Source organism: Pseudophryne corroboree, chromosome 6 (genome assembly GCF_028390025.1).
Source record: "Pseudophryne corroboree isolate aPseCor3 chromosome 6, aPseCor3.hap2, whole genome shotgun sequence".
Taxonomy (NCBI): Eukaryota; Metazoa; Chordata; class Amphibia; order Anura; family Myobatrachidae; genus Pseudophryne; species Pseudophryne corroboree.
Window position 1 is genome coordinate 570,511,848 of NC_086449.1, and position 20,495 is coordinate 570,532,342.

Sequence of the window (20,495 nt, forward strand, 5' to 3'; positions counted from 1 at the left end):
AAGGGGACTATATGGTGTCTCTGGACATCAAGGATGCTTACCTCCATGTCCCAATTTGCCCTTCTCACCAAGGGTACCTCAGGTTTGTGGTACAGAACTGTCATTATCAGTTTCAGACGCTGCCGTTTGGATTGTCCACGGCACCCCGGGTCTTTACCAAGGTAATGGCCGAAATGATGATTCTTCTTCGAAGAAAAGGCGTCTTAATTATCCCTTACTTGGACGATCTCCTGATAAGGGCAAGGTCCAGAGAACAGTTAGAGGTCGGAGTAGCACTATCTCAAGTAGTACTACGACAGCACGGATGGATTCTAAATATTCCAAAATCGCAGCTGATTCCGACGACACGTCTGCTGTTCCTAGGGATGATTCTGGACACAGTACAGAAAAGGTGTTTCTCCCGGAGGAGAAAGCCAAGGAGTTATCCGACCTAGTCAGGAACCTCCTAAGACCAGGCCAAGTGTCAGTACATCAATGCACAAGGGTCCTGGGAAAGATGGTGGCTTCTTACGAAGCGATTCCATTCGGCGGATTCCACGCAAGAACTTTTCAGTGGGATCTGCTGGACAAATGGTCCGGATCGCATCTTCAAATGCATCAGTGGATAACCCTGTCTCCAAGGACAAGGGTGTCTCTCCTGTGGTGGTTACAGAGTGCTCATCTCCTAGAGGGCCGCAGATTCGGCATTCAGGATTGGGTCCTGGTGACCACGGATGCCAGCCTGAGAGGCTGGGGAGCAGTCACACAGGGAAGAAATTTCCAGGGCTTGTGGTCAAGCATGGAAACGTCACTTCACATAAATATCCTGGAACTAAGGGCCATTTACAATGCCCTAAGTCAGGCAAGACCTCGGCTTCAGGGTCAGCCGGTGTTGATCCAGTCGGACAACATCACGGCAGTCGCCCACGTAAACAGACAGGGCGGCACAAGAAGCAGGAGGGCAATGATGGAAGTGGCAAGGATTCTTCGCTGGGCGGAGAATCATGTGATAGCACTGTCAGCAGTGTTCATTCCGGGAGTGGTCAACTGGGAAGCAGACTTCCTCAGCAGACACGATCTTCACCCGGGGGAGTGGGGACTTCACCCAGAAGTCTTCCACATGATTGTGAACCGTTGGGAAAAACCAAAGGTGGACATGATGGCGTCCCGCCTCAACAAAAAACTGGACAGATATTGCGCCAGGTCAAGGGACCCTCAGGCAATAGCTGTGGACGCTCTGGTAACACCGTGGGTGTACCAGTCAGTGTATGTGTTCCCTCCTCTTCCTCTCATACCAAAAGTACTGAGAATCATAAGAAGGAGAGGAGTAAAGACTATACTCGTGGCTCCGGATGGGCCAAGAAGGACTTGGTACCCGGAAATTCAAGAGATGCTCACGGAAGACCCGTGGCCTCTACCTCTAAGAAAGGACCTGCTCCAGCAGGGACCATGTCTGTTCCAAGACTTACCGCGGCTGCGTTTGACGGCATGGCGGTTGAACGCCGGATCCTGAAGGAAAAAGGCATTCCGGATGAAGTCATCCCTACCCTGATCAAAGCCAGGAAGGATGTAACCATACAACATTATCACCGTATTTGGCGTAAATATGTTGCGTGGTGCGAGGCCAGGAAGGCCCCTACAGAGGAATTTCAACTGGGTCGTTTCCTGCATTTCCTGCAAACAGGACTGTCTATGGGCCTCAAATTAGGGTCCATTAAGGTTCAAATTTCGGCCCTGTCAATATTCTTCCAAAAAGAACTGGCTTCTGTTCCTGAAGTTCAGACGTTTGTTAAGGGAGTACTGCATATACAGCCTCATTTTGTGCCTCCAGTGGCACCTTGGGATCTCAATGTAGTTTTGGGATTCCTAAAATCACATTGGTTTGAACCACTCACCACTGTGGACTTAAAATATCTCACATGGAAAGTGGTAATGCTGTTAGCCCTGGCTTCAGCCAGGCGTGTCTCAGAATTGGCGGCTTTATCCTATAAAAGCCCTTACCTAATTTTTCATACGGACAGGGCAGAATTGAGGACTCGTCCTCAATTTCTCCCTAAGGTGGTTTCAGCATTTCACTTAAACCAGCCTATTGTGGTGCCTGCGGCTACTAGGGACTTGGAGGATTCCAAGTTGCTGGACGTAGTCGGGGCCCTGAAAATGTATGTTTCCAGGACGGCTGGAGTCAGAGAATCTGATTCGCTGTTTATCCTGTATGCACCCAACAAGCTGGGTGCTCCTGCTTCTAAGCAGACGATTGCTCGTTGGATTTGTAGTACAATTCAGCTTGCACATTCTGTGGCAGGCCTGCCACAGCCAAAATCTGTAAAAGCCCATTCCACACGGAAAGTGGGCTCATCTTGGGCGGCTGCCCGAGGGGTCTCGGCTTTACAACTTTGCCGAGCAGCTACTTGGTCAGGGGCAAACACGTTTGCTAAATTCTACAAATTTGATACCCTGGCTGAGGAGGACCTGGAGTTCTCTCATTCGGTGCTGCAGAGTCATCCGCACTCTCCTGCCCGTTTGGGAGCTTTGGTATAATCCCCATGGTCCTTTCGGAGTCCCCAGCATCCACTAGGACGTTAGAGAAAATAAGAATTTACTTACCGATAATTCTATTTCTCATAGTCCGTAGTGGATGCTGGGCGCCCATCCCAAGTGCGGATTGTCTGCATTACTTGTACATAGTTATTGTTACAAAAATCGGGTTATTGTTGTTGTGAACCATCTTTTCAGAGGCTCCTTCTGTTATCATGCTGTTAACTGGGTTCAGATCACAAGTTGTACGGTGTGATTGGTGTGGCTGGTATGAGTCTTACCCGGGATTCAAAATCCTTCCTTATTGTGTACGCTCGTCCGGGCACAGTATCCTAACTGAGGCTTGGAGGAGGGTCATAGGGGGAGGAGCCAGTGCACACCAGCTAGTCCTAAAGCTTTTACTTTGTGCCCAGTCTCCTGCGGAGCCGCTATTCCCCATGGTCCTTTCGGAGTCCCCAGCATCCACTACGGACTATGAGAAATAGAATTATCGGTAAGTAAATTCTTATATATATATATATATACACACACACACACACACACACACACACACACACACACACACACACACACACACACACACACACACACATATATATACATATACATATGCACACACATACAGTGGTCGAAGTGGAACTTTTGAAGTGGGTGTATGGAAAGGTAAAGGAGGCAATTATGCGCATGCCTAAGGTGTGTGCGCTCCTGGAAAAGGGGGAGTGGCCACTCAAAGGGGGGTATCCTTCAGTGTAGTAGGACCCCTTATACTATCTAGTACTGCTGCCCCTTTCACTTTATACCACACAGTATGAGCCAAAATTCACATTACAGCACCCAGTATGAGCTGAAATTCACATTATAGCAAACAGAATGAGCCGAAACGCACATTATAGCACATGGTATGAGCCGAAATTCACATTATAGCACACAGAATGAGCCGAAATTCACATTATAGCACACAAAATGAGCCGAAATTCACATTATAGCACACAGAATGAGCCGAAATGCACATTATAGCACACAGAATGAGCCGAAATTCACATTATAGCACATGGTATGAACCGAAATTCACATTGTAGCACGCAGAATTGGCCGAAATTCACATTATAGCACACTGAATGAGCCAAAATTCACATTATAGCACACGGTACGAGCTGAAATTCACACTGTAGCACACGGAATGAGCCGAAATTCACATTGTAGCACACTGAATGAGCCGAAATTCACATTATAGCACATGGTATGAACCGAAATTCACATTGTAGCACGCAGAATTGGCCGAAATTCACATTATAGCACACTGAATGAACCAAAATTCACATTATAGCACACGGTACGAGCTGAAATTCACATTGTAGCGCACTGAATGAGCCGAAATTCACATTATAGCACACTGAATGAGCCGACATTCAGATTATAGTACGTGGTATGAGCCAAAACATGGGGGACAGGGTGTCACACATGCAGCGGGTGTACAGAGCACCATAAGGGCACAGGGTGTCATCACACAGGGTAACAGGGGTAGGAGAGCACTGGGTGACACACACAAAAAGGCAGGGGGGCACGAAGTGTCAAACACACAGAGGCAGGGTTCGCACACGTGGGGAATGGGAAGGGGGGGGTCAGGAGGGCACAGGGCTCTCCAGCAATCACTCACCGCCGCCATGTCCAGTCAACCTTAGCTTGAGCTGCAGGGTGTCACTGTCAACAAGGGAGTCACGTGGCGTGGACCCAGGCACAGCCCGAAGAGGAGGCCGGCAGCAGGAGGATCCGAGCGCCAGCGTCTTTGCAGCCCCATGGTGACGCGGCCGCCCGGTTGAGTAATTGGAGGAATCGAGGCACTCTGTACGAGCGGCTGCTGGAGGAGGGAGGGGGATTGCGTGTCCGCCGTAACTGCTGGGGAGTAGAGTGGCTCACAGCTCCGGCACCAACCGCCGTGACTGGGAGCAGCGGTGGGGGGAACATGAGCACACTCGGCAATAGCAGGAGTGTGATAAAAAACACAAACTTCCCTGTCTGTGGAGAAGAGCCGGTATGCCATACCGCCGCATACCGGCCCACTTCGACCACTGTTTGTATGTATGTGTGTATGTGTGTGTGTATGTATGTATATATATATGTATGTGTGTGTGTGTGTATATGTGTGTATATATATATATATATATATATATATATATATATATATATATATATATATATATATATTATACATATTATATACACACACACACACACTATGTAATAAAGTACTAATGCTGCTCCTCACCTGTAGGGGGGGATTTAAAGTGTTTTGCGTGTCATTCCTTTCCCTCTTCCAGCAACCCATCACCTCTACCACTTATTTCTCTAACGTCCTAAGTGGATGCTGGGGACTCCGTAAGGACCATGGGGGGACAGCGGCTCCGCAGGAGACTGGGCACATCTAAAGAAAGCTTTAGGACTATCTGGTGTGCACTGGCTCCTCCCCCTATGACCCTCCTCCAAGCCTCAGTTAGATCTTTGTGCCTGAACGAGAAGGGTGCACACTAGGGGCTCTCCTGAGCTTCTTAGTGAAAGTTTTAGTTTAGGTTTTTTATTTTCAGTGAGACCTGCTGGCAACAGGCTCACTGCATCGAGGGACTAAGGGGAGAAGAAGCGAACTCACCTGCGTGCAGAGTGGATTGGGCTTCTTAGGCTACTGGACATTAGCTCCAGAGGGACGATCACAGGCCCAGCTTGGATGGGTCCCAGAGCCGCGCCGCCGGCCCCCTTACAGAGCCAGAAGGCAGAAGAGGTCCGGAAAATCGGCGGCAGAAGACGTCCTGTCTTCAACAAGGTAGCGCACAGCACTGCAGCTGTGCACCATTGCTCTCAGCACACTTCACACTTCGGTCACTGAGGGTGCAGGGCGCTGGGGGGGGGGGCGCCCTGAGACACAATAAAAACACCTTGGATGGCAAAAAAAATGCATCACATATAGCTCCTGGGCTATATGGATGCATTTAACCCCTGCCAGAATACATAGAAAAACGGGAGATAGGCTCCGCCCCCTTATCGGCGGCCTTATCTCCTCAGCACACTGGCGCCATTTTCCCTCACAGCTCCGTTGGAGGGAAGCTCCCTGGCTCTCCCCTGCAGTCACTACACTACAGAAAGGGTTAAAAAAGAGAGGGGGGCACTAATTAGGCGCAGTATTAACTATACAGCAGCTATAAGGGGAAAAACACTTATATAAGGTTATCCCTGTATATATATAGCGCTCTGGTGTGTGCTGGCAAACTCTCCCTCCGTCTCCCCAAAGGGCTAGTGGGGTCCTGTCCTCTATCAGAGCATTCCCTGTGTGTGTGCTGTATGTCGGTACTTTTGTGTCGACATGTATGAGGAGAAAAATGATGTGGAGACGGAGCAGATTGCCTGTAATAGTGATGTCACCCCCTAGGGGGTCGACACCTGAGTGGATGAACTGTTGGAAGGAATTACGTGACAGTGTCAGCTCTGTATAAAAGACAGTGGTTGACATGAGACAGCCGGCTACTCAGCTTGTGCCTGTCCAGACGTCTCATAGGCCGTCAGGGGCTCTAAAGCGCCCGTTACCTCAGATGGCAGATATAGACGCCGACACGGATACTGACTCCAGTGTCGACGGTGAAGAGACGAATGTGACTTCCAGTAGGGCCACACGTTACATGATTGAGGCAATGAAAAATGTTTTACACATTTCTGATAATACGAGTACCACCAAAAAAGGGGTATTATGTTCGGTGAGGAAAAACTACCTGTAGTTTTCCTGAATCTGAGAAATTAAATGAGGTGTGTGATGATGCGTGGGTTTCCCCCGATAACAACTGATAATTTCTAAAATGTTATTGGCATTATATCCTTTCCCGCCAGAGGTTAGGGTGCGTTGGGAAACACCCCCTAGGGTGGATAAAGCGCTCACACGCTTGTAAGGGCTCTACCTTCGCCTGAGATGGCCGCCCTTAAGGATCCTGCTGATAGAAAGCAGGAGGGTATCCTAAAAGGTATTTACACACATACTGGTGTTATACTGCGACCAGCAATCGCCTCAGCCTGGATGTGCAGTGCTGGGTTGGCGTGGTCGGATTCCCTGACTGAAAATATTGATACCCTAGATAGGGACAGTATATTTTTGCCTATAGAGCATTTAAAAGATGCATTTCTATATATGCGTGATGCACAGCGGAATATTTGCCGACTGGCATCAAGTCTAAGCGCGTTGTCCATTTCTACCAGTAGAGGGTTATGGACACGTCAGTGGTCAGGTGATGCGTATTCCAAACGGCATTTGGAAGTATTGCTTTACTAAGGGGAGGAGTTATTTGGGGTCGGTCTTTCAGACCTGGTGGCCACGGCAACAGCTGGGAATTCCACGTTTGTACCCCAGGTCGCCTCTCAACATGAGAAGACGCCGTATTATCAGGCGCAGTCTTTTCGTGGACAAGCGGGCAAAAGGTTCCTCATTTCTGCCCCGTGACAGAGGGAGAGGAAAAAGGCTGCAGAAATCAGCCAGTTCCCAGGAACAGAAACCCTCTCCCGCCTCTGCCAAGCCCTCAGTATACGCTGGGGCTTTACAAGCAGAATCAGGCATGGTGGGGGGCCCGTCTCAATGAATTTCAGCGCGCAGTGGGCTCACTCGCAAGTAGACCCCAGGATCCTTCAGGTGATATCTCAGGGTTACAAATTAGAATTCGAGACGTCTCCCCCCTCGCCGTTTCCTAAAGTCGGCTCTACCGATGTCTCCTTCTGACAGGGAGACAGTTTTGGAAGCCATTCACAAGCTGTATTCCCAGCAGGTGATAATCAAGATACCCCTCCTGCAACAGGGAACGGGGTATTATTCCACACTGTTGTGGTACCGAAGCCGGACGGCTCGGTGAGACCGATTCTAAATCTAAAATCTTTGAACACTTACATACAGAGGTTCAAATTCAAGATTGAGTCACTCAGAGCAGTGATTGCGAACCTGGAAGAAGGGGACTACATGATGTCTCGGGACATCAAGGATGCTTACCTTCATGTCAAAATTTACCCTTCTCACCAAGGGTACCTCAGGTTTATGGTACAGAACTGTCACTATCAGTTCAGACGCTGCCGTATGGATGGTCCACGGCACCCCGGGTCTTTACCAAGGTAATGGCCGAAATGATGATATTCCTTCGAAGGAAGTGAGTTTTAGTTATCCCTTACTTGGACAATTCCCTGATAAGGGTAAGATCCAGGGAACAGTTGGAGGTCGGTGTAGCACTATCTCAGGTAGTGTTGCGGCAGCACGATTGGATTCTCAATATTCCAAAATCGCACCTGGTTCCGACGACGTGTCTTCTGTTCCTAGGGATGATCCTGTACACAGTCCAGAAAAAGCTGTTTCTCCCGGAGGAGAAAGCCAGGGAGTTATCCGAGCTAGTCAGGAACCTCCTAAAACCGAGCCAAGTCTCAGTGCATCAATGCACAAGGGTTCTGGGTAAAATGGTGGCTTCCTACGAAGCAATCCCATTCGACAGATTCCACGCAAGAACTTTCCAGTGGGACCTGCTGGAGAAATGGTCCGGGTCGCATCTTCAGATGCATCAGCGGATAACCCTGTCACCAAGGACAAGGGTGTCCCTCCTGTGGTGGTTACAGAGTGCTCATCTTCTAGAGGGCCGTAGATTAGGCATTCAGGACTGGGTCCTGGTGACCACGGATGCCAGCCTGCGAGGCTGGGGAGCAGTCACACAGGGAAGGAATATCCAGGGCTTATGGTCAAGCCTGGAGACATCACTTCACATAAATATCCTGAAGCTAAGGGACATTTACAATGCTCTAAGCTTAGCAAGACCTCTGCTTCAAGGTCAGCCGGTGTTGATCCAGTCGGACAACATCACGGCAGTCACCCACGTAAACAGACAGGGTGGCACAAGAAGCAGGAGGGCAATGGCAGAAGCTGCAAAGATTCTTCGCTGGGCGGAAAATCATGTGATAGCACTGTCAGCAGTATTCATTCCGGGAGTGGACAACTGGGAAGCAGACTTCCTCAGCACGACCTCCACCCGGGAGAGTGGGGACTTCACCCAGAAGTCTTCCACATGATTAAAAACTCGACAGGTATTGCGCCAGGTCCAGGGACCCTCAGGCAATAAGCTGTAGACGCTCTGGTAACACCGTGGGTGTACCAGTCAGGGTATGTGTTCCCTCCTCTGCCTCTCATATCCAAGGTACTGAGATTGATAAGATGGAGAGGAGTAAGCTCTATATTCGTGGTTCCGGATTGGCCAAGAAGGACTTGGTAACCGGAACTTCAAGAGATGCTCACGGAGGATCCGTGGCCTCTACCTCTAAGAAGGGACCTGCTCCAGCAAGGACCCTGTCTGTTCCAAGACTTACCGCGGCTGCGTTTGACGGCATGGCGGTTGAACGCCGGATCCTGAAGGAAAAAAGGCATTCCGGATGAAGTCATCCCTATCCTGATCAAAGCCAGGAAGGATGTAACCGCAAAAACATTATCACCGCAATTGGCGAAAATATGTTGCGTGGTGCGAGGCCAGTAAGGCCCGACGGAGGAAATTCAACTGGGTCGATTCCTACATTTCCTGCAAACAGGAGTGTCTATGGGCCTGAAATTGGGGTCCATTAAGGTTCAAATTTCGGCCCTGTCAATTTTCTTCCAAAAAGAACTAGCTTCAGTCCCTGAAGTTCAGACGTTTGTAAAAGGGGTACTGCATATACAGCCTCCTTTTGTGCCTCCAGTGGCACTTTGGGATCTCAATGTAGTTTTGGGTTCCAAAAGTCACATTGGTTTGAACCACTTAAATCTGTGGAGTTAAAATATCTCACATGAAAAGTGGTCATGCTGTTGGCCCTGGCCTGGGCCAGGCGCGTGTCAGAATTGGCGGCTTTATCCTGAAAAAGCCCTTATCTGATTTTCCATTCGGACAGGGCGGAATTGAGGACTCGTCCTCAGTTTCTCCCCAGGGTGGTTTCAGCGTTTCACCTGAACCAACCTATTGGTGGTGCCTGCGGCTACTAGGGACTTGGAGGCCTCCAAGTTGCTAGACGTTGTCAGTGCCCTGAAAATATGTTTCCGGGACGGCTGGAGTCAGGAAATCTGACTCTCTGTTTATCCTGTATGCACCCAACAAGCTGGGTGCTCCTGCTTCTAAGCAGACTATTGCTCGTTGGATTTGTAGTACAATTCAGCTTGCACATTCTGTGGCAGGCCTGCCACAGCCAAAAATCTGTAAATGCCCACTCCAAAAGGAAGGTGGGCTCATCTTGGGCGGCTGCCCGAGGGGTCTCGGCTTTACAACTTTGCCGAGCAGCTACTTGGTCAGGAGCAAATACGTTTGTAAAATTCTACAAAATTGATATCCTGGCTGAGGAGGACCTGGAGTTCTCTCATTTGGTGCTGCAGAGTCATCCGCACTCTCCCGCCCGTTTGGGAGCTTTGGTATAATCCCCATGGTCCTTACGGAATTCCCAGCATCCACTTAGGACGTTAGAGAAAATAAGAATTTACTTACCGATAATTCTATTTCTCATAGTCCGTAGTGGATGCTGGGCGCCCATCCCAAGTGCGGATTGTCTGCAATACTTGTACATAGTTATTGTTACAAAAATCGGGTTATTATTGTTGTGAGCCATCTTTCAGAGGCTCCTCTGTTATCATGCTGTTAACTGGGTTCAGATCACAGGTTATACGGTGTGATTGGTGTGGCTGGTATGAGTCTTACCCGGGATTCAAAATCCTTCCTTATTGTGTACGCTCGTCCGGGCACAGTATCCTAACTGAGGCTTGGAGGAGGGTCATAGGGGGAGGAGCCAGTGCACACCAGATAGTCCTAAAGCTTTCTTTAGATGTGCCCAGTCTCCTGCGGAGCCACTGTCCCCCCATGGTCCTTACGGAGTCCCCAGCATCCACTACGGACTATGAGAAATAGAATTATCGGTAAGTAAATTCTTATTTTATTTAAATCTCAACCCTCACCCTCCCACTTTACTGTATAGATTTAATGCTCCCCCACCCTGACCCTTTATACATTAAGTGAAGTTCTTACAATTGCCACGAATTCCCCATGCAGTCTGCTCTTGTGGTACAGGGCGGGAGTATGACGGGCGTTACTGCGGAGAGGAGCGGAAGACAGTTGCTATAGCAACTGTAACAATATCCGGCAGCGCTGCTTAGTTTAGGTGCATAGAGCTGCTGCCGGCGGGTTACACTGTCCGTGCTAAAGGGATGCCGCGGCGCGCGGCCGCCCAACTGTTATCAGCCAGCAGCATGGACAGTGTGAGTGTACTCTATCGGCAGCGGCTCAATGCATATAGAGTAAGCAGTGGTGACGGATATTGTTACAGTTGCTATAGCAACTGTCTTCCGCTCCTCTCCTCAGTAAGGCCCATGATATTCCTCTTAAGGAAGAGGAGAAGTGTTCATCGGCAGCTTGAGCTGCCGCCCGCAAGTGGCCGGCGCCCATAGGCAGCTGCCTAAAGCTGCCTAGTGGTGGCGCCGGCCCTGGTTGGAACTAGACCCCTACACCTATTCACCAGATCTGGCATAGAAAAAGGAACTATACATACCATGTATGGCATAATTTTTACTTACATGAAGGTACTATGAACATCATCTCCTTTTTTTAACGTTGCAATAAGGAATAATATAAGGATAAATGAAGAGTAAGTTATGACTTTATCCAGTAGATAACAGTATGAACTACTCTAACGGCAAGTGTTTAGGGGAAAAATAATAACAATAATCATATATTTAAAGGTTTTATGGTCATGCCTTAACCACTTAACTGACGCTTTATTTAGCAAAAAAACGCTCCGAAATTGTCGGGTTTTTTATGAGTGAATTAGGTGAAGAACATGAATTTAACCCTATCCCAAATGATTTTAGTTAAAAAAAGGAAAAAAAAGATTTCCCCCCAAACATCGAAACATCGATCGGGAACATCGCGACCATCGCGGCTTTCATTTTGAAAGCCGAGACAGACTCGAGGTATGCAGGGGGGAGTCTGGGGGCAGCTAGGGAGGGTTTTACACTCCCCAGTGGCTGACATTGTCTGCAGCCGCTGGAAGGGGGATCCTGCCATGCTGACCGATCAGCAGTGATCGGCAGCACGGCAGACACGGGGAGAGTGCAGGGAGGCAGAGGGACCTTCCGGTCCCTCAGTCAGCAGCAGCGGAGGGAAGTTTCTCTTCCCTGCCGCTGCTAACACTCTCTATGTGCGACCAGGTCAGATAGAGCACTTGCAGGCATGGTCGCAAGTGGTTAATAGATAAAAGCGAGAACAGAGACAAATACAGTTTTGCAGCCTGCATACAGTATACCAGTACAATTAAAAGCAATTCATCTGCATCTGGCTGATATTGAAATTCTTTGGTCATGTGACAATCAATGTTTCAGAAATAAAACCATGATTTCAGTCGTTATGAGAGTGGGTTCAAATATTATATATATTTCTCTGACGTCCTAAGTGGATGCTGGGACTCCGTAAGGACCATGGGGAATAGCGGCTCCGCAGGAGACTGGGCACAACTAAAGAAAGCTTTAGGACTACCTGGTGTGCACTGGCTCCTCCCACTATGACCCTCCTCCAGACCTCAGTTAGAATCTTGTGCCCGGCTGAGCTGGATGCACACTAGGGGCTCTCCTGTGCTCCTAGAAAGAAAGTATATTTAGGTTTTTTATTTTACAGTGAGATCTGCTGGCAACAGACTCACTGCAGCGAGGGACTAAGGGGAGAAGAAGCGAATCTACCTAACAGGTGGTAGTTTGGGCTTCTTAGGCTACTGGACACCATTAGCTCCAGAGGGATCGACCGCAGGACCTGACCTTGGTGTTCGTTCCCGGAGCAGCGCCGCCGGCCCCCTTACAGAGCCAGAAGCAAGAAGTGTTCCGGAAAATCGGCGGCAGAAGACTTCTGTCTTCAACAAGGTAGCGCACAGCACTGCAGCTGTGCGCCATTGCTCCTCATGCACACCTCACACTCCGGTCACTGATGGGTGCAGGGCGCTGGGGGGGGGGCGCCCTGAGGGCAATATAATACACCTTGGCTGGCAAATCATCACAATATATAGTCCCAGGGATATATATGTGATAAATAACCCCTGCCAGAATCCATGAAAAAAGCGGGAGAAAAGTCAGCCGGAAAAGGGGCGGGGCTATCTCCCTCAGCACACTGGCGCCATTATTTCTTCACAGTGCAGCTGGAAGACAGCTCCCCAGGCTCTCCCCTGTAGTTTTCAGGCTCAAAGGGTTAAAAAGAGAGGGGGGGCACTAACTTTAGGCGCAATTTGTGTATACAAGCAGCTATTGGGGGAAAAATCACTCAGTTATAGTGTTAATCCCTGCATTATATAGCGTTCTGGTGTGTGCTGGCATACTCTCTCTCTGTCTCCCCAAAACGCCCGTTACCTCAGATGGCAGACACAGATGTCGACACGGAGTCTGACTCTAGTGTCGACGAGGTTGAGATATATACACAATCCACTAGGAACATCCGTTACATGATCTCGGCAATGAAAAATGTGTTACACATTTCTGACATGAACCCAAGTACCACATAAAAGGGGTTTTATTTTTGGGGAGAAAAAGCAGCCAGTGTTTTGTTCCCCCATCAGATGAGTGAATGAAGTGTGTAAAGAAGCGTGGGTTCCCCCGAAAAGAAACTGGTAATTCTAAAAAGTTACTGATGGCGTACCCTTTCCCGCCCGAGGATAGGTCACGTTGGGAGATATCCCCTAGGGTGGATAAGGCGCTCACACGTTTGTCAAAAAAAGTGGCACTGCCGTCTTAGGATACGGCCACCTTGAAGGAGCCTGCTGATAAAAAGCAGGAGGCTATCCTGAAGTCTGTATATACACACTCAGGTTCTATACTGAGACCTGCAAGTGCCTCAGCATAAATAGTGCTGCTGCAGCGTGGTCTGATACCCTGTCAGATAATATTAATACCCTAGACAGGGATAATATTTTGCTAACATAGAGCATATTAAAGACGTCATCTTATATATGAAGTATGCACAGAGGGATATTTGCCGGCTGGCATCCAGAATTAATGCAATGTCCATTCTGCCAGGAGGGTATTAGAAACCCGGCAGTGGACAGGTGATGCTGCCTTTAAAAGGCACATGGAGATTCTGCCTTATAAGGGTGAGGAATTGTTTGGGGATGGTCTCTGGGACCTCGTATCCACAGCAACAGCTGGGAAGAAAAATTTTTACCTCAGGTTTCCTCACAGCCTAAGAAAGCACCGTATTTTCAGGTACAGTCCTTTCGGCTTCAGAAAAGCAAGCGAGTCAAAGGCGCTTCCTTTCTGCACAGAGACGAGGGAAGAAGGAAAAAGCTGCACCAGACAGCCAGTTCCCAGGATCAAAAATCTTCCCCCGCTTCCTCTGAGTCCACCGCATGACGCTGGGGCTCCACAGGTGGAGACAGGTGCGGTGGGGGCGCGTCTCGGGAACTTCAGGGACCAGTGGGCTGGCCCACAGGTGGATCCCTAGGTTCTGCAAATAGTATCACAGGGATACAGGCTGGAGTTCGAGGCGACTTTCCCTCGCCGTTACCTCACATCAGCCTTGCCTGCTGCCCTCGGAGAAAGGTAGTACTGGCGGCAATTCCCAAGCTGTACTTCCAGCAGGTGAAATCAAGGTACCCCTCCTTCAACAAGGCCGGGGTTACTATTCCAAAATGTTATGGTACCGAAACCAGACGGTTCGGTGAGACCCATTCTAAAATTGAAAGCCTTGAACACTTATATACGAAGGTTCAAGTTCAAAATGGAATCGCTCAGGGCGATTATTGCAAGCCTGGAGAATTTCATGGTATCACTGGACATCAAGGATGCTTACCTGCATGTCCCTATTTACCCTCTTCACCAGGAGTACCTCAAAATTGTGGTAAAGGATTGTCATTACCAATTCCAGACGTTGCCGTTGGTCTGTCCCCGGCACCGAGGTATTTGCCAAGGTAATGGCCGAAAAAATTATACCGTACTTAGACGATCTCCTTATAAAGGCGAGGTCCAGGGAGCAGTTGTTCGTCGGAGTAGCACTATCTCGGGAAGTGCTACAACAGCACGGCTGGATTCTGAATATTCCAAAGTCGCAGCTGGTTCCTACGACGCGTCTACTGTTCCTGGGTATGGTTCTGGACACAGAACAGGATAAAAAGGGTTTCTCCTGGAGGAGAAGTCCAAGGAGTTGTCGTCTCTAGACAGAGACCTCCTAATACAAATACAGGTGTCGGTGCATCAATGCACGCGAGCCCTGGGAAAGATGGTAGCTTCTTACGAAGCAATTCCATTCACCAGGTCCCATGCAAGGATCTTCCAGTGGGATCTGTTGGACAAGTGGTCCGGGTCGCATCTTCAGATGCATCGGCGGATAACCCTGTCTCCAAGGGCCAGGGTGTCGCTGTTGTGGTGGCTGCAGAGTGCTCATCTTCTAGGGGGCCGCAGATTCGGCATACAGGACTGGGTCCTGGTGACCACGGATGCCAGCCTTCGAGGCTGGGGGGCAGTCACACAGGGAAGAAACTTCCAAGGCTATGGAAAAGTCAGGAGACTTCCCTACACATAAATATTCTGGAACTAAGGGCCATTTACAATGCCCTAAGTCAGGTTAGACCCCTGCTTCAACACCGGCCGGTGCTGATCCAGTCAGACAACATCACGGCTGTCGCTCATGTAAACCGACAGGGCGGCACAAGAAGCAGGATGGCGATGGCAGAAGCCACAAGGATTCTCCGATGGGCGGAAAATCATGTGTTAGCACTGTCAGCAGTGTTCATTCCCGGAGTGGACAACTGAGAAGCAGACTTTCTCAGAAGACACGACCTCCACCCGGGAGAGTGGGGACTTCATCCAGAAGTCTTCCAAATGATTGTACACCGTTGGGAAAGGCCACAGGTGGACATGATGGCGTCCCGCCTCAACAAAAAGCTACAAAGATATTGCGCCAGGTCAAGGGACCCTCAGGCGATAGCTGTGGACGCTCTGGTAACACCGTGGGTGTACCAGTCGGTGTATGTGTTCCCTTCTCTGCCTCTCTTACCCAGGGTAATGAGAATAATAAGAAGGAGAGGAGTAAGAACTATACTCATTGTTCCGGGTTGGCCAAGAAGAGCTTAGTAACCAGAACTCTAAGAAATGATCTCAGAGGACCCATGGCCTCTGCCGCTCAGACAGGACCTGCTGCAGCAGGGGGCCTGTCTGTTCCAAGACATACCGCGGCTGCATTTGACGGCATGGCGGTTGAACGCCGGATCCTGAAGGAAAAGGACATTCCGGAGGAAGTTATCCCTACGCTATTTAAAGCTAGGAAAGAAGTGAACGCAAACAATTATCACCGCATATGGCGGAAATATGTTGCGTGCTGTGAGGCCAGGAAGGCCCCAAAGGAGGAATTTCAGCTAGGTCGATTTCTGCACTTCCTACAGTCAGAGGTGACTATGGGCCTAAAATTGGGTTCCATTAAGGTCCAGATTTCGGCTCTATCGATTTTCTTCCAAAATAGAACTGGCTTCACTGCCTGAAGTTCAGACTTTTGTTAAGGGAGTGCTGCATAGTCAGCCCCCGTTTGTGCCTCCAGTGGCACCGTGGGTTCTCAATGTGGGGTTGGATTTCCTGAAGTCGCATTGGGTTGAGCCACTTAAATCCGTGGAGCTACAATACCTCACGTGGAAAGTGGTCATGCTGTGGGCCTTGGCGTCGGCCAGGCGTGTGTCAGAATTGGCGGCTTTGTCATACAAAAGCCCTTATCTGTATTTTATATGGATAAGGCGGAATTGAGGACTCGTTCCCAATTCCTTCCTAAGGTGGTATCAGTTTTTCATGTGAACCAACCTATTGTGGTGCCTGCGGCTACTTGGGACTTGGACGATTCCGAGTTACTGGACGTAGTCAGGGCCCTGAAAAGTATATGTTTCCAGGACGGCTGGAGTCAGGAAAACTGACTCGCTATTTCTCCTGTATGCACCCAACAAGCTGGGTGCTCCTGCTTCTAAGCAGACTATTGCTCGCTGGATCTGTAGCACGATTCAACTTGCACATTCTGCGGCTGGACTGCCGCACCCTAAATCTGTAAAAGCCCATTCCACGAGGAAAGTGGGCTCTTCTTGGGCGGCTGCCCGAGGGGTCTCGGCTTTACAACTTTGCCGAGCTGTTACTTGGTCGGGGTCTACAAGTTTGATACCCTGGCTGAGGAGGACCTAGAGTTTGCTAATTCGGTGCTGCAGAGTCATCCGCACTCTCCCGCCCGTTTGGGAGCTTTGGTATAATCCCCATGGTCCTTACGGAGTCCCAGCATCCACTTAGGACGTCAGAGAAAATAAGATTTTACTCACCGGTAAATCTATTTCTCGTAGTCCGTAGTGGATGCTGGGTGCCCATCCCAAGTGCGGATTGTCTGCAATACTGGTTTATAGTTATTGCCTAACTAAAGGGTTATTGTTGAGCCATCTGTTGAGAGGCTCAGTTATATTTCATACTGTTAACTGGGTATAGTATCACGAGTTATACGGTGTGATTGGTGTGGCTGGTATGAGTCTTACCCGGGATTCAAAATCCTTCCTGATTGTGTCAGCTCTTCCGGGCACAGTATCCTAACTGAGGTCTGGAGGAGGGTCATAGTGGGAGGAGCCAGTACACACCAGGTAGTCCTAAAGCTTTCTTTAGTTGTGCCCAGTCTCCTGCGGAGCCGCTATTCCCCATGGTCCTTACGGAGTCCCAGCATCCACTACGGACTACGAGAAATAGATTTACCGGTGAGTAAAATCATATATATATATATATATATATATATATATATATATATATATATATATATATATATATATATATATATATATATATATATATATATATATATATATATATTTTAATATTATTTATTTATTTATTTTCTTATTTTATACAGCTGCGCTCAAACGTTGCTTTTATTTCAGGGGTAAATGTAATTTTGTTGACGTAAATATGCATAAGCTGTAGACCAGGGGTGGGGTGCCTTTAGCCCTCCAGCTGTTGTTGAACTACAGATACCAGCATGCCCTGCTACAGTTTTGCTATTTGGCCATGCTAAAACTGTTGCAGGGCATGCTGGGATGTGTAGTTAAACAACAGCTGGAGGGCCACAGGTTCCCCACCCCTGCTGTAGACAAGCGTACAAGCAGGAGATACTACTGAATTTGTGATGAAGAATAAATTCTGTGCAGTAAATTACCTGTTTGTTGTATTACAGGCCATATTGGCGTTGCTACTATTCCAATACAGATGCTGTGATTTACGTAGTAGACAGCTGTGACAGAGACAGGATTGGAATCTCCAAATCTGAACTAGTTGCTATGTTAGAGGTAATGTTGAAATATAGACCAGCTCCTTCCTGCAGTTGCGATATGGGATAAACACCATGACCATTGGTCACAATGTTTCTTTGTGACGGCAGGCTGAGTAAACCTGAGCTTACTCAGGCTTGCCGTCGCAGGGTGGGTTGTGAGGCCAAGGAAACTGTGTCTCGTGACACAGGGTTTGGCCTCACCACTCACAGAAGACAAGGGTGACACACCTCCATTTCCGGCAACTCCGGCCGCCCCTGTCCCTCCCTGAGAACATTTCTGCCTGTCAATCAGGCAGAGGCGTTCGCATCCCTGTGATCGCAGGACGTGTTCTGCAGAAGTCCGCTATCGTTCAAATGCAGTAAGGATCTCCTAAGCGATCCTTACTGAATCACCCCCCTTAGCACCACCATGGAATATTATGTATAACAATGTACATCGCATACCTTTCTTATTGATCCATTGGGGGGACACAATCATGGGCATAATTAAACGGTCTGTGCTTCTTGCTCTTCTATATATTGGTTCTGTTGGGAACTCGTGTTTCCCTTTTTTTTTTATAAACTTGCTCACAGGGCAAAGGGAGCTTTTACTAACTTGTCATGGCAGCCCGTAATTGTATCTGTTTTTCATTTGAAAAAAAAGGCAGCAGAAGTGAAATACAGTACTTTACACTTTAAATACACAAGATGCCATGGCGTTAGATAAAAAAAATCAAAATCTAAAGGAGCTTATACAGCTGAGGTGCATTTCCCTGGTTCAATCAATCGATCGACGATCCATCAAGGGGGGTCCTGGAAATTACTGCACAAATACAAATTTGATGGAATACTGTAAGTCTAGACACTTTGTACCAGAAAGTTTCCCAGGGTACATATTGGCCTGAGCACAGGTTTATTGGCGGTCATTTTAGGACATGAGATCACTGCTGCAATAAGTGTGGTTCATTAGTATTTAAAGGTCCTTAAAGAACGCAACAGGTGTGCACATGTACTCTAGTGAATGCTTCAGTACCCCAATTATTGAATGTGTTTTATACATATTTGCTTTAGTAAAATATTTAAATAAAATAAAAAGTACATTTACTGTAAATATAACCATTTCAGGAGGAAGAGTTAAAGAAAGCTATTCTAGTGGTTTTTGCAAACAAGCAAGACATGGAACAGGCGATGACCCCCACAGAGGTAGCAAATTCATTGGGATTACCAGCTTTGAAGGATCGCAAATGGCAGATTTTCAAGACATCTGCTACAAAGGGCACTGGACTCGATGAGGCAATGGAATGGTAATTATGACATGTAAACAGAAGTACATCTAGTATTTTGTATTAACAAAGCACCAGTAACATAGCTGGCTAGAGATTGATAATACAAATGGGTCCACGGTTATCTTGACTAGTTTTCTGTGCCTATGCGCAACTTGACTTATTAGCATAAACCGTTCATCTATTGTTCTCTGCTGCAATACAATACAGAGAACAATACAGCAGGGGATTAAATCATTATAGCAGGGGATTAAGTCCGACTGGCCAGTCTCAGTTAATCCTATTAAAGGTCAAGATAAATGTGGACCCATCTGTACTTGTACAGGCTAAGGGAGTACGTCTAGCCAATGTTAAAGTACTTCTTGGTTTTTTTCCACCTAGGATTAACTTTATTTGGAGAAATGAGACATGTCAAAAATATACTCTAGTTTAGTTTGTCTTTACTTAACATCAGCTGCAAAGGTAGTTTGGCATAGTGAAGTAGGTAGCTAGGATGCCATCCTTACGGAGTTTGTTTTCATGTATTGCAGGTTGGTGGAGTCCCTGAAGAGCAGGCAGTAAATCCTATCCTGTCATGCTATATATTTCACTCCACAATAAGATCGCCTCCAGATGTACATACTGCACCATCACCGCCTGACGTTCCCATAGTAGTTAAAAGGATTCTCTGAATGAAATTCCTTACATACCAATCTCCAGTAGCACAGTGTCATTCTGCACTTTTAGTTGGGTTATGTAGTGTACTTTAAATTTATTTTACCTTTTCTGTAATGATTCTGGTAATTTGGAGAATGCACATTGCTCTGAGAACACCGTTTCCCTTAAACAGTTTATTAAACAGCCTCATTGATTATAGCCAGCAGGAAGAATGGCCTCTGTGTATTGTGACTCTATTCAAGACCACCTGTACAACAAAAGCAAATAAAATATTTATAATGGAAAAGCTTAATTTATCTTTTAGTAGTGATAGGGTCACAGATGTTAGGTTATGGCTCGCAGGGAAATTACTCCTGATCGTCTCCCACTATTTTATTTATGTTAATGCTTTCTTTCCAGTATGTTGTATAGGGCTGGACATAGTGCATGGTGTCCTACTTTAGCTATTATAATTTATATTGATAACTTTTACTTTTTTTTGTTTTTACACTGTGCCTCAGCTGTCCCTAGGAGTGTTGAATGCCCTGTGCATTCCTGCCTACTCCCAGCATGGGCGCTCTTCTTACTGTCCCCTCTTTCCTCTAGCTGGAGGTGCAGATAAAGTGGACTCTGTTCTTGCCATATAAGCTGCTTATATATTGGGGATGTATAAATTAAAGGTCTTAGACCCAGGAGAGTAGTCTTTTAATCCCAATATCTTTTGTGATGTCCTAACATCTTGTTTCCTACTGTAAATCTGTACTTTGTGGTA

General features: G+C 47.8%; 1 protein-coding gene across 1 annotated transcript in view; it reads left to right on the forward strand.

Annotated features, from left to right (window-relative positions):
- ARL1 (ADP ribosylation factor like GTPase 1) overlaps positions 1-20,030 on the forward strand; it is a 46,349-nt gene extending 26,319 nt beyond the window's left edge. Inside the window, exons 4-6 of the mRNA XM_063927826.1 lie at positions 17,730-17,841; positions 18,930-19,108; positions 19,618-20,030. Of these exons, the coding sequence (XP_063783896.1) occupies positions 17,730-17,841; positions 18,930-19,108; positions 19,618-19,648 (322 nt within the window). The 3' untranslated portion in view covers positions 19,649-20,030. The remainder of the gene's footprint in view (positions 1-17,729; positions 17,842-18,929; positions 19,109-19,617) is intronic.
- The last annotated feature ends 465 nt before the right edge of the window (positions 20,031-20,495 follow it).